This window comes from Haliotis asinina, chromosome 7 (assembly GCF_037392515.1).
Source record: "Haliotis asinina isolate JCU_RB_2024 chromosome 7, JCU_Hal_asi_v2, whole genome shotgun sequence".
NCBI lineage: Eukaryota > Metazoa > Mollusca > Gastropoda > Lepetellida > Haliotidae > Haliotis > Haliotis asinina.
In genome coordinates, this window is record NC_090286.1 from 8,360,170 (window position 1) to 8,373,590 (window position 13,421).

At 38.8% G+C, this 13,421-nt stretch overlaps 1 protein-coding gene across 1 annotated transcript in view; it reads left to right on the top strand.

Moving 5' to 3' along the window:
• LOC137290642 (WASH complex subunit 5-like) overlaps positions 1 to 13,421 on the top strand; it is a 22,212-nt gene continuing 8,791 nt past the window's right edge. The window contains exons 1-15 of the mRNA XM_067821716.1: positions 1 to 613; positions 1,053 to 1,159; positions 2,552 to 2,636; positions 3,861 to 3,961; positions 4,979 to 5,101; positions 6,669 to 6,894; positions 7,034 to 7,147; positions 7,364 to 7,541; positions 8,065 to 8,189; positions 8,771 to 8,900; positions 9,009 to 9,121; positions 9,579 to 9,745; positions 10,625 to 10,700; positions 12,336 to 12,455; positions 13,011 to 13,142. Coding sequence (XP_067677817.1) covers positions 389 to 613; positions 1,053 to 1,159; positions 2,552 to 2,636; positions 3,861 to 3,961; positions 4,979 to 5,101; positions 6,669 to 6,894; positions 7,034 to 7,147; positions 7,364 to 7,541; positions 8,065 to 8,189; positions 8,771 to 8,900; positions 9,009 to 9,121; positions 9,579 to 9,745; positions 10,625 to 10,700; positions 12,336 to 12,455; positions 13,011 to 13,142 — 2,022 coding nt within the window. The 5' untranslated portion in view covers positions 1 to 388. The remainder of the gene's footprint in view (positions 614 to 1,052; positions 1,160 to 2,551; positions 2,637 to 3,860; positions 3,962 to 4,978; positions 5,102 to 6,668; positions 6,895 to 7,033; positions 7,148 to 7,363; positions 7,542 to 8,064; positions 8,190 to 8,770; positions 8,901 to 9,008; positions 9,122 to 9,578; positions 9,746 to 10,624; positions 10,701 to 12,335; positions 12,456 to 13,010; positions 13,143 to 13,421) is intronic.

Below are 13,421 nucleotides of genomic sequence, written 5' to 3' on the forward strand. Positions count from 1 at the left end.
ATCCGTCACGGAAGTAGCTGGCGCTGCAGCGATTCATGTGATTCTGAACATAGGAGGCGGTGATGTAAACAAACTTTGATGCAAAATTGATGTTGTGATGACATCTGGTTCTTCGTTCGTGCCTTTGCATGTCTCTAGGATTAAATGGAACTGTTTCGCATAATCAAGTGAATTTTGAAATCACCTCGTCTCGGTAGGGGAGGTTCCCCGACCACTTCCCTCACGACGAGATCGTCTGCTACGACCACGGTGGTGATTTGAGACTTAAGCATTAACATATTCTGGTATTGGAGAGCTGTTCGTGAACGCTTATTTGTTCAACAGTGCTATAATTTGTGGAAAAACTAAAACATTTGTCGTCTGGATTCGACAATTATAGTACCTGACAATGGCGGACTTCTTAGCAGAAAACAACCAGTGTGGCCAAAATCTACTCCGTCTGGTGTCTCGAGGAAACGCAATCATTGCGGAACTCCTTCGTCTCGCGGACTTTATTCCGTCTGTATTTAGACTTGATAATCGCTTTGACCAGGCCAAATACAGTGAAATCTTGTCAGATTTCAGTTACTTTCGAAATGCCGAATATTTTGATCACAAGATAGAGTCAAAAATGGTAAGTGTTTAACTTAAATGTTTCAAGTATGTTTGTATGCTCAGTCAAACTGGTCACCATGGTTTGTTGCTCATAATATCGCCCTCTTGGTTTGTACATATACTTGTATCCCTAAATCATATTTGATTAACAGTACTAGTTTACTCAAACAACTCCAGAATTATCTGCAAATGGTTTATGACCAATTTCATGTAGAAAAGAAAAGAAAAGGCAGTAATAGTGAAATGATTTGTCTGGTATCACATGTCACACACCCCGAAATTGCAATGTCTTGACAATGACTGCAAATAGAAATCTGAACATTTTGTCTAGCTCCCTGACATTTAAATTGCTATGAAGTTTTGTCATCAAACAGCATTTTAAATATAATGAGGAAATATTCTTTAGAAGTTGTCCTAGATAAGGATCTGTATTATGCTGCATATTTTCGTCGTTTCAGGAATTACAAGATCTGGATGAAGAGTTCAGAGAAAACCACATTGAAATTCTTACCAGATTTTACCAAGCATTTGCAAGTGTACATAAATATGTTACAGATCTCAACAGGTTAGTGAGAGCAGCACAATCCTCATGATCATAGGTAATGTTAAACATTGTAGGGTTTCAGTTAATTGAAATAATTACAGATTTGTTGTTATGACCTAATGACCAAGTTATTGATCACATTTTTCCATAAACAAACACAAACAGTTTGGTAACGTCTGTTTTAGTGTTTGAAACCTTTGACAAGGGTAGCAAGGCATCATTTTACATTGGATGTGATTTCAGCAAATGCCAATGCACAGTTTCTAAAAACAACAGAGAACAACATTATACCTATCTACATAAACAACCTGAATTAAAAAATCTTTGTAATGACGATAACCAATTTTGTCTTACAATGATTGCTTGTTGGTAATGAACCACTTGTTAGATTTCAAACAATTTCCCAACACTGGTTAAAAACAACATATTTCATAGAGATAGGCATAAGTTCAATGAAAAAGTTCTCATCTTACTTACATTGTCTGAAGATAATACTAATTAGATTACAAAACATCTGCAGGTTCCAAGACCACTGGACCTGAGGACATCCAGGCTAGAATTGATCGATGCTCATGTTGTTAAAGGCGACTATGCTTGTTGTAAGAGGCAACTAACGGGATCGGGTGGTCAGACTTGCTGACTTGGTTGACACATGTCATCAGTTCCCAATAGCGCAGATTGATGCTCATGTTGTTGATCACTGGATTGTCTGATTATTTACAGACCGCCGCCATATAGCTGTAATATTGCTAAGTGTGGCGTAAAACTAAACTCACTCACTCAATCAATCAATCACTCATGTTGTTGATCACTGGATTGACAGGTCCAAACTTAGTTCTTTACATCCTCCGCCATATACCTGGAGTTTTGCAAAGTACAGCATTAAACAGCAAACCAATCAAATCCAAGACCTGTATAAGATATTTACTGCCTTTTGCACATGGTCCTTTCTGCTTGTAGCTGGGTGTACAATCAATATTTACAGATAATGGATGTCTGGAATATTGGATCACAGAAATGTATTACATTTTTTTTAAGAGTCAGATATAAACATTTTCCAAGATCATTAATGACATTTATATTCTTTGACATGAACAGTTGAAACAGCTTCTCATGTGATGAGAGATTATAATTATATTTGGGAATTATATTTTCTCTGAGATCATCGTTAAATGGACACTCAAAGCAGAAATAAAATTATTTTCAACAGTTGGCATGATACAAAAAGGACACAAGCAATCACTTTGCGCAAGACCAAGGTGTCTGCTATATGCAATCATCAACATATGACTGGTGCTTGGGAATTTATTTACAGCAGTACAAAATATTGATGTGGCTGATGTAAAACTAATAGGAGACATTGATGTATGCATGATATACTCAGGTATCTAAATATATGTATGTTATCTACAGGTACCTTGAGGATCTGGAGGAGGGGGTGTACATCCAACAGACTGTTGAGTCAGTCCTGCTTAATGAGGATGGGAAGCAGCTCATGGTAAGTTGTTGTAAACATGATGACGATAATGTGACTAGCCATGTGACATGATATACTGAAAACCATTAAAAACGCAGTTGGTAGTTGTTGTTCTGGAATTTACAAGAGTTCAATTGATAATTTTTTCTGTGATACAGAGCATGTTGGGACATTGATGTATGTCCCTGTTGTTCAAGTTCTAGTCCTGGAGCATACCTCTCACATGAACTTTGATGCTTAAACTTGAACTTTTGACATTTCTTATAAACCCAACCACATTCATGAAACATGTTGTGCATATGCATAACCACACAGGCCCTTTAAAAGCGCAAGGAATCGTGAAACTCAATGATCACTTTGAGAAAATGTCATGCTTGACACAAAACGAAAGGAATCAGACTATGGGTATGGTTAGCCAATGTGCTTCAACATATGTGATGTTTGCCTCGCACTTCCACTTTTAGTCGACTCGGACAATGTTTTCAGGCAACCGAAAGTTTGCTGGTCACCGAAAGATGCTCAATTAAAACATATCTGCCAGTTACATTTATATATGTTGGCTTTCAGGAAGGAGGAAAAAGGCATTCATATGTACTATTCCCATACAGGGTAATGTTACTACACATGTTGCATTTCCATTTGTGAGACTCTGCACATGTGATGATGCTCAACATTTTAAGTGTCCATTGCAGGGCTCTCAATGGGTGATATTCACTCTTCTGGATCTGCACTGAGTTTTATGATACAAGTTGTTTATTCTCCAATGTGAGGCTCTTTACAGGGTGGTGCTACTATACATATTAGGGTGACAACGATTACACAATGAAGCAAATACGATATGTTTTACAAATATGTAGTAGCAAATACAAATACTTATTTGAATACTCACTATCAAGAAATTAAAGAAGCAAACACTCTTTAATTTCTCAAGTTGCAACATTTAAATGATATTTTCTTTAACGAAAAAGAAAGCAATACATTGTGAGGAATAAACTGTGTTGTAAGTGGTCAAACAAAATAACATTGTTCGACGTTGTTTGGATGTATTCCTTTTTGCATGTGTTACTTCGATAAACAACATACTGGGTCCAAGTAAATATTTGAGTAACCAAGAAAAATGAACTTTACTCATGAAGGGACGCAGTTTGATCACTCACTCACTCACTCACTCACTCACTCACTCACTCACTCACTCCAGTGTAATTCTTGGGACAAGGTGATGCTTCTATGCATATTTTTCCTCAGTGTGAGGCGCTGTACCTGTACGGGGTGATGCTGCTGGTGATTGACATTCGTGTAGAAGGGTTGGTCAGAGAGAGGATGCTCGTCTCCTACTATCGTTACAGGTGAGACATTTAACAAGTAGTCGGTTCATATTGTTCATGAACCAATCAGATGTGACCTCTCTTGAACATTTCTTCCTCATTTGAGATCCTTAACTTTAAAAAGAAGATATTTCATTTACTGAAAAATATACAGAAAAAAATATTGATATATTGTTGATATTTTATCCGCCCTGACATTTTGTCCTGATATTTTCAGTGTCATGGCATGTGGCCCTTACAAAGGTGTTACAATGAAGTATTATATGTGGTATTCTTTTGTATATCATTTTAAAGAAAGAAGAAAGAAAGAAAATAGAAAGAAAGAAATAGAAATGAAATGTATCCATGCTAAACAGCTGATTTCTGTTAAGCTTAAGAACCACACATTCTTCATTAGTTGAGGATTTCATTATTTGCACAGGGCTCATTTTCTCCTATGTAGGGTTTGTCATGTCTTCTCAAAGAGCTATCTAATCAGGGTAAAAGGCTTGCTTATTGCAAGAGTTAGTTGTATTTATTTTACAATTTTAAACCAGTGAAGAACCAGGATAGAATTTTTTTCAGCATATGCTTTTCATAACAAGTGATTTATGTAGTATGAGGGTCACGCTCACTGACTTGAGTGACGCATATGCCATTGTATCCCATTTGAACAATGCTCATGATGTTGATCACTGGATTGTCTGGTCCAGACTCAATTGTTTACAGACTGATGCCACATAGCCGGAATATCACTATGTGTGGTATTAAACAACAAACAAAACAAACTAAAAGTACAAATTCGATTCCGATCATTGTCTCATGATATTCATGGGTATATCTTGATATGTTGTGTAAATAAATTCCCATACATTTTATAAAATGTCAACCTGGTACATGTACATCAGGCCTAAAACATGTCAACTTTAAGTGTATATGTGCATGGTATTCACCAGTGGTCTAACAAATATCACACTTCACAGTGAGCCTCTTCTGTATACTATATGAACAGGTAAATCACTTGGTAAATAGGTAACACGTTCAAGCTCTGTGTTGCAGTGCCCAGAAAGCTGCTGCTGCAGATTCCAACATAGACGATGTGTGTAAGCTGCTAAGGAGTACCGGCTACTCCCACCTGCCAGGCGCCAAGCGACCTGTCAACTACCCAGAGTCCTACTTCAAGTGAGTTACAGTGGTGCTGCTGTACAACACAGCATGGTACTCCAATCCAACTCCACTTTATGTTCTTATACAACACAACTTGCTGTTCATATATACCCAAAGGCAACAGTTCTTGTGATAGACTTGAAGTTAGATATGTGAAATAACAAATGATGTTTTTATAATGAGAGGTTTTTAATATGACAAGAAAATCATTCCACAACAATGTTGTAAATAGCACATTAGACTTTTCTGGCAGACACATGCTTCTGAGGTCACAGTGAGAGAACGGTCAAAATGAAATTCACACATTCAATAATGTGTATGTCCATATCGCCAATCAAATGTTGCAAGAAATCTTGTGGAATGGCATTCCACATCTGTGGAAGCACCTATCAGAGTTTCTGAAGCGTGTCTAGGGGATGTAGCCAATGTCTCAATCTCCACTCTGTTTCATCCCAGACGTTTCATAGGGCACAGATCTATCAAATTCTTCCATCACCATGGGGCAAGAGGAATCTCTACTCATCAGTGAAGAAAACATGTTTCCACTCAAATGGTTTCCACTATAGATGTTTGTGACATAATGTCAAAATTTGTCCTTTGGTAGGATGTCGAGCACATATCCCATCTGCAGCCAGACATCGGTAAATGGTCCTTGGTTATATCCTGTTGACACTGTGTGGGCTGTCAGTGTGGCTGGTTGGAATCTTTGGCACAGATGGATGGTTTTAATCTAACGATCTTTACATGACATGGTTACAGGTGGACGGGCCACCTAGGGGATGTATGCAACTATAGGGTTTTGATGATAATTTTCAAATTCATGTTTTTCGAAGCCATCATTGTCTGCACATTGATTTGGGTGACAATGATTAGTGGTTTAGTGCCACACTTTTTAAAGGGCACATTTTATACCTTTTTTCCACAGGCTTCTTGAAAGCATGCAAAATAAAATCTACCAACTGCCCTATTTGGATTATTGACTAGGTGTATTATGAAGAATATTAAAATACATTCTAAAAATATTCTCCTTTATATCAACAAATATGTTGATCACACTTTTGCCTTTGAGTATGCAATGTTGTTAACAACTTCAGCACAAAACAACACAGTGATGCAGTACAACATTATACAGTGCTCCAATACAACACTTCTCAGTTCATCTGTACAACACTACACAGTGCTTCAGTACAACTTTACACAGTGCCTCAATACAAGTCTATACAGTGAATCGATACAAACCTACACAGTGCTTCAGTAAAAAACTACACAGTTCTTCAGTACAGCACTATACAGTGCTCTAGTACAAGTCTATACAGTGCATCATTACTAGTATATACAGAGCTTCAGTAAAGTCTATACAATGCATCAGTACAAGTCTATACAGTGCATCAGTCCATGCAGTGCTTCAGTACAAGTCTATACAGAGCTTCAGTACAACACTATACAGTGCATCAGTACAACACCACACAGAATTTCAGTACAAGTCCACTGCTATGAATGCCACAACAGCAAAAACATTGGTATTTAGTATTAGCAGGTCTTAACAGAGCAACCATTCTACTGATACTTGTTTCATCTGCAGTCGCGTTCTTGTCAACTCAAACTTCGTCAACATGGTGATTGGTCGGCTAAGGTCCGATGACGTTTACAACCAGATATCAGCCTATCCCTTGCCGGAGCACCGTTCAACAGCCCTGGCCACCCAAGCCAGCATGCTGTACGTGATCCTGTACTTTGAGGCCGACACACTCCACAACCAGCAGGCCAAAATGAGGGAGATTGTTGACAAACACTTCCCTGATAATTGGGTAGGTTCTGTCACATCACCACAGAGTGGCTTTTTGAAAAATAAGTGAAACACTTATATAGAATAAAAATATTTTATGTATTAAAGTCCCAATGGCAGATGACATAGCTCTCAACAGCAACACTGCATGCCTTTTTCAGGTGATAAGTGTGTACATGGGGATGACCTTCAACTTGATGGATGCGTGGGCTCCGTACAAGGCAGCCAGCACAGCTCTCAACAACACTCTGGATACTGCGAACATCAAGGAGCAGGTAGTTCAGCTAAACAGAGTTAGAAACTCTGTGAAAATGATGGCTCTTTATAGACTAAAACTGTTTTAGGAATTATTGTGGATTATAAGTACAATCTCGATCAAGCATTATGGTATCAGATCTACTAATTCTAGGCAATAGAAGTTTAAAAATCCTTGGAATACCATATTCATCATGTCCCTGTAGACGTTTTGTTTGAGTATCCTTGGGTTACAGGCAGCAAAGTACTCCCTGAAGCTGGAGCGGCTGCATCCTGTGCTTGAGAAGTACCTGAAGGAAGGGGTACTAGTGGAGGAGTTTGTGCTGGACAACATCCCCAAACTGATGAATGCCATCCGCGAGTGTAACGTCACACTCCGCTGGCTCATGCTACATACAGCTGCACTACCACCATGTAAGTCCATGAACAGTTGCCTGGGTTAAGATCAGGGCCAACTGAATTTCTTACTTTAAAATTTGCCATCTGATTTTCATACTGATTTCTATCCGTTAGGATTTGGTGGTTGATTCGCGGATTCGGATGTTATCATTGTATCCCAATTGCATTGATTGTCGCTGTTCATATCAGTCACTGATTTTTCTGGGTCACGCTTCAATATTTATAAACTGCTGTCATATAGCCTAAATGTTTCTGAGAGCAAAGAACATAATACACTTACACAACAAATCACACATCTTCTCTGCATGTGTACATCTTCTTAGAAGCCCATTTTATCTGTCCCTGTCCATGGTCATGTTTGAGTATTGTTAGTCTGAAAAATATTTTTATGAATAATAAAGTATAAAGGACATTTATGAAGGAAGTGAAATTCCTCTTCAGTGTAATTTGACTTACATAAGATACAAACCAACATCCTGATAACTAAGGTAGTACAGTACTGATGAGGTTGGCCTGAGCTGGGTTGTTACTGCTGCAGCTGCGGAGGGCAACAAGCGATGCAAGCAGATCCGGGAGCAGGTGCTCAGTGACTCCCGCTACAACCCGCTCGGTGTGTTTCAGCTTTTGCTCAGTACAGGACAGTTCGAGTTCAAGCTGAAAGAGGTATTTTCTTCTGTGTAGATAATATGCTATAGCCAACATTTCAGAGTTGGTCCTGACCAGGCTTACAGTAAGAAGCAACTTAACAGAGGGAGTATGACTGAGTAGAATGGCTAATTGAAACATATCCAAAGAGTGAGGATTGTTTCTTGTATAATAAACGTTCTGATTTGTCAGACTTGATTATTTACAGGCATCCTGGAATGTGAACAGACGAGGCAACTGACTTTTTTGATGAGCATGTCCATAGCTAGATTTCATGATGTAGTGCTAATATATAATGCATGGACTTGCAGACACTGGTGCTTTAGTGTCTAAACTGCTGCACTTTATTTCATTCACTCCCATAAATGTGCAAGGATTTATGATCATTCAAATTTATGTTGATGCTGGATATGATCATCAGTTTGTCAGCACCCACCCTTACTTGTGGTAAACCTGCTCCATTTTTCACTTCCTCCCAACTTAACTATGAGATTTAACTGAAATACTGTTTGAAAAAGCATGAAAGCATTTTAGCATTCTGAAAAACTATGAAGAAGTGAAGGGATGAAGGTGGTTTGACACAAAATGGTGCCTTGCAGATGTTCAAGCAGATGCTGCTGGACAAACAGACCAAGTGGGAGGCATACAAGAAGGAGGGCCACGAACGCATGCAGGAGCTGAGCGAGGTCTTCTCTGGCACCAAACCCCTTACCAGGGTGGAGAGAAATGGTGAGATACTTAGCCATTACCGCAACCTCACAGAATAGAAGAAATTGTATATCTGTAAAAATTGTCATCATTTTTCAGGACTCTGATGGTGACAATTTTTTTTTCCAGATAACCTTCAGGCCTGGTTTACAGAAATGTCAAAACAGATCATGTCCCTGAACTATGAGGACTCTACGTCTGCTGGACGGAAGATTGTCCAGCTGATTCAAGCCATGGAGGAGGTATTGCTCCTTCAGCTTACATCATGGTAGCAAGGGGAAAGTAGTTATACATGTTAGGTTTAGTCCAGTATGAACCTTCTTATGACTATGTGGAATAATTAGCCCATTGTTCACAATGCTGTTTGGGGAGAGATGGGTGTTGAGAGGTTGTAGTGTCAGACCTGGCAGATTTTGTGTTGCAACATGGTTCACTGCTCATAGTGTCACCCCAGGGCTTGCTTGGCTAAGAAGTGATTTGAGGCAGCCTAGATGTTGCTTGATTATTCATCCAATCGCATGGTTTTACTTGAAGAAAGTATTGTTCAGTATAATGAGACAAAATCCTCTGAAGTCCTTTAGATAAGATTGAAATCCACTGTAGTCTGTAGAACGAGACTACAATCTACAGCTAATCATCAAGCTGGGTCAAGAGACTGGACTTTTGTGACAGACAGAAATGATGTGATTATTCTTTCAGGTTCAAGAGTTCCACCAGCTGGAGAGTAACCTTCAGGTGAGGCAGTTCCTGGCCGACACCCGCAAGTACCTCCATCACATGATCCGCACCATCAACATCAAGGAGGAAGTCCTCATCAACATCGGCATTGTGGCAGACCTCTCTTATGCTTGGAACATCATCGACAGGTATAGAAAAAATGCATTCCATAAATTTGAAAGGACGTTCATTTGCTTGCTCACCCATTCCTTCTTTCATTCACTCTCATTCACTCACTTACTCATTCCTTCATTTCTGGTGGAGGGGTAGCCTTGTAGTTCAAGCATCTGCATGTCACATCAGTGCCCACCTTCGATTCTCCAAATGAGTACAATGTGTGAAGCCCATGTTTGGTGTTCCCAGGTGTGATATTGCTGGAATATTGCTAAAAGCGGCTAAAACCTAAACTCATTCCCTCACTTACCCATTCATCTCCTCAATCACTAGCTCCTCCCTGCCTGCCTTCTTTCACTTCTTTCATTCCCCTACCTTGCTTCCTTCTTTATCAATGCGTCAAATCCATCCATTGTTATCATCAGTGTAACACTGTGACATTGCTTTGAGAAATTTGCATATAGTTCTGCTGTCTACGCCTTTATATGGTCATAGTTCTGCAACCTTATTATAAATCATCTGACAACCAAGGCACTATGAATGATGGTTTTGTACCAAAGTACTCTGGTGTCCACAGAAGATGATTCTCTTTGAAATGTCTGTGTTGGCTTTCCATATATCTAGACACAAAACTGGCATTCCTAAACCGATAAAGCCACAAATGTTTCAAGAAGCATTTTGAAGTGTCAATAAAGATTTGATACTTTTATTTACATTCAAACCTAAACACAGTAGATTATGTTCTAAAGTAGATTTGATACCACTGTGTTTAGGTTTGAATGTAACACAGTGTAAAACATGAGCATTTATCATTTCAGAAAAAATACATTTGAACAAATAATCTCTGTAATGGCCTATGAATGAGTCTCTAAATAGGTGGAGTCAACATAGCTAACCATTGCTCACTGTTGCAGCTACACCGGCTACATGCAGGAGGGAATCAAGAAGGACCCCTCCCTTGTCATCAAACTTAGAGCTACATTCCTCAAGGTAACTTGCCCAAACTAGGAACACAGGATGTTACAGACATGTCCAGTCTTTCAAAAGCATTAGGAAATGATACACACAAAGAGGGAAAAATGTATGGATCGCAACTTCTTTGTTACGAGGAACATGATATTTCTAAGCATTTACTTACTCAGGTGACACTGTCATCATCCTCATAATAAACCATATTCAGTTGTAGTCAATAACAAAGAGACTCTGAAACATTTTGAGTGCAGTATATGCAGTACTCTTGAGAGCTTTAGTTACTTTTCAGTATAGATCCATGGAATTCAGTTCAACGGAAACTGTCAAAACCAGCATCTGTCCAATCCAGGGAGTTGTAAACACTGGCATAAAATCTTAGTCCCATTCATGGCTTGTACATTTATCACCATGTTGTCTAAGCTGGATTATTTCTTCATTTTCAATGAGTGCTGGTTTAGACAGCTTCCACTGTACACACTGTACTAGGGCTGCAGCGATTTAGTTTGAGTCATCGAAAATCAAATTTGACATTTTAGTTTCGATTTTCAATAACAATTATCACCATTTCAATTCAGTATTTTAATATCGATTTAAATTATTTCCTCTCAGCAAGTATTTTGACTCCAGCTTGAGCTAAAATAAGAGGAAATGTGATTGATTAACAACAGGCTAATTGTCCAAGCAGAATTGTTGTCAGTAAACAACCAGGTTGATGATGGATTGCACCCTACACCATTTACATTCCTGATTTAATAGTCAAATATATGTTTTGTTTAGTAAATTCTGAGATTTAAATGAAATCTGATGTTTTACTTGTATGAAGAATTGAATCGAAAATGATCAAATCGAGAGTCCAGTATCCAAACTCGAATCGATTTGAGGTCTTGGTGAATCATTGCAGCCCTTCCATTTCTTTAGCAAGTCTATGATAGTAATCACTAGGGCTGTAACAATACACCACACTATTGATGGATTGCAACTGTTTAGTCTCCAACAGCAATTAATCGATGGTAGAAATGAAAAATTATCGAGGCATCTGTAGTATGTGTGACTGTTGATAGTTTACTAATTGATTTCTGTTGATAAATGCACTGCACAAAACGCAGGAAGTAGCAGATTTGTTCACCTTGATTTAAAGTTATCTTCCCTTTTACCTCTTAAACAAATATGGCGACAAACACAGCATGTGATCAGGAGTGTGAAATTGTGAGTAACAGTGCTGGATCTGGGTTTCAAATTTCTTGTCAGTTATTAAAGTTACTGAAACTGCTTCAGCTTGTTTGTATTTAATATTAACTATTCATTCATTTGAGAAATGACTTCAAATGAGTCTATTCAAGGAAGAAAAACAACTATTGCAAAATTTGGTCTCAAAAGACAATCACTATTGCAGTGCTTATTTTCCCCTCAATAGTCACCACGAGTAATCACTGTGTCTATTGCATTTGCTGTCCCAAAAGAAGACTATCATTGCTTTGTTATTGAATCGGGTTGCTTCAGACTTCTTGATTTGGGCAGACCCACAGTGGAATGGATTCTGGTTCCACCTCAGCATCCAGTCACTCTATTTTGTGGAGCTTATATCATAGGGTGGACATCTGTGGATATTGTATATAGTCTAGTAGGTGTGATACTGAATATGTCTTGTTGCAGATGTCATCAGCATTGGAACTGCCTCTGCTGAGAATCAATCAGGCCATGAGTCCCGACCTAATGAGTGTGTCTCAGTTCTACTCCGGCGAGTTGGTTGGATATGTCAGGAAAGTCCTGCAGGTCTGTACTGGCAGCCATTGTGATGTGATCTGTTCATAGTGATTCGATGTAATCGTTGGGATGTTTGGTTGTGGTGATGTGATGTGATTAGTTTAGTGATTGTGGTAAGAGTGCAGTGATTATGATGATGTTGATTTGCTGTGATCATGTTGATATGATGGAATCATAGTGATGTGATGTGATCATAGATATGTGATGTGATCATGGGGATAGGATGTGATTGCAGTGATGTGATGTGATAGATATGGGATGTCATCATGGGGATAGGATGTGATCGCAGTGATGTGATCTGATCATAGAGATGTGATGTGATCATGGGGATGAGGTTTGATGTGATCATAGATATGTGATCATTGGGAATGTGATGTGATCATAGAGATGTGATATGATCAGGAAGATGTGAACATTGTAATCCTGGTAATGTGGCCCTGTGTGATGCAATAACCGTAATGAAGCTGACCTGAAGTGACCTGATCTGACCTGACCTGACCTGACCTGACCTGACCTGACCTGACCTGACCTGACCACACTGTCTCACCCATCTCCTGTTTCCAGATCATTCCTCAGACTATGTTTAGTCTTCTGGCAAGTATTATCCGCCTGTTGACCAATCAAATTCATGAGCTACCAACCCGCCTGGAGAAAGACAAGATGAAGGAGTATGCCCAGCTGGACGAACGTTTTCAGGTAAACACAAACCATGGCTGACATTTTCATGTAATATCTCAAGGCTAGCTTGAATTTCATTTGAAAATTAAACCAGTTCTTCGATGAACCATTAAGCACTGTTATATAGAACTGTTTACGAACAGTTCATCTGACCATATTACAAATGAGTTTGACTACAAGTAAACAACAAATACCAAAGCCTGAAACTATTTTGAGTCTACAACATGTCTTGGATTTACTTCAGATAAATACTGTGAATGTAAATAAGTAAAATATGTAAATATTACGATTTCCAAC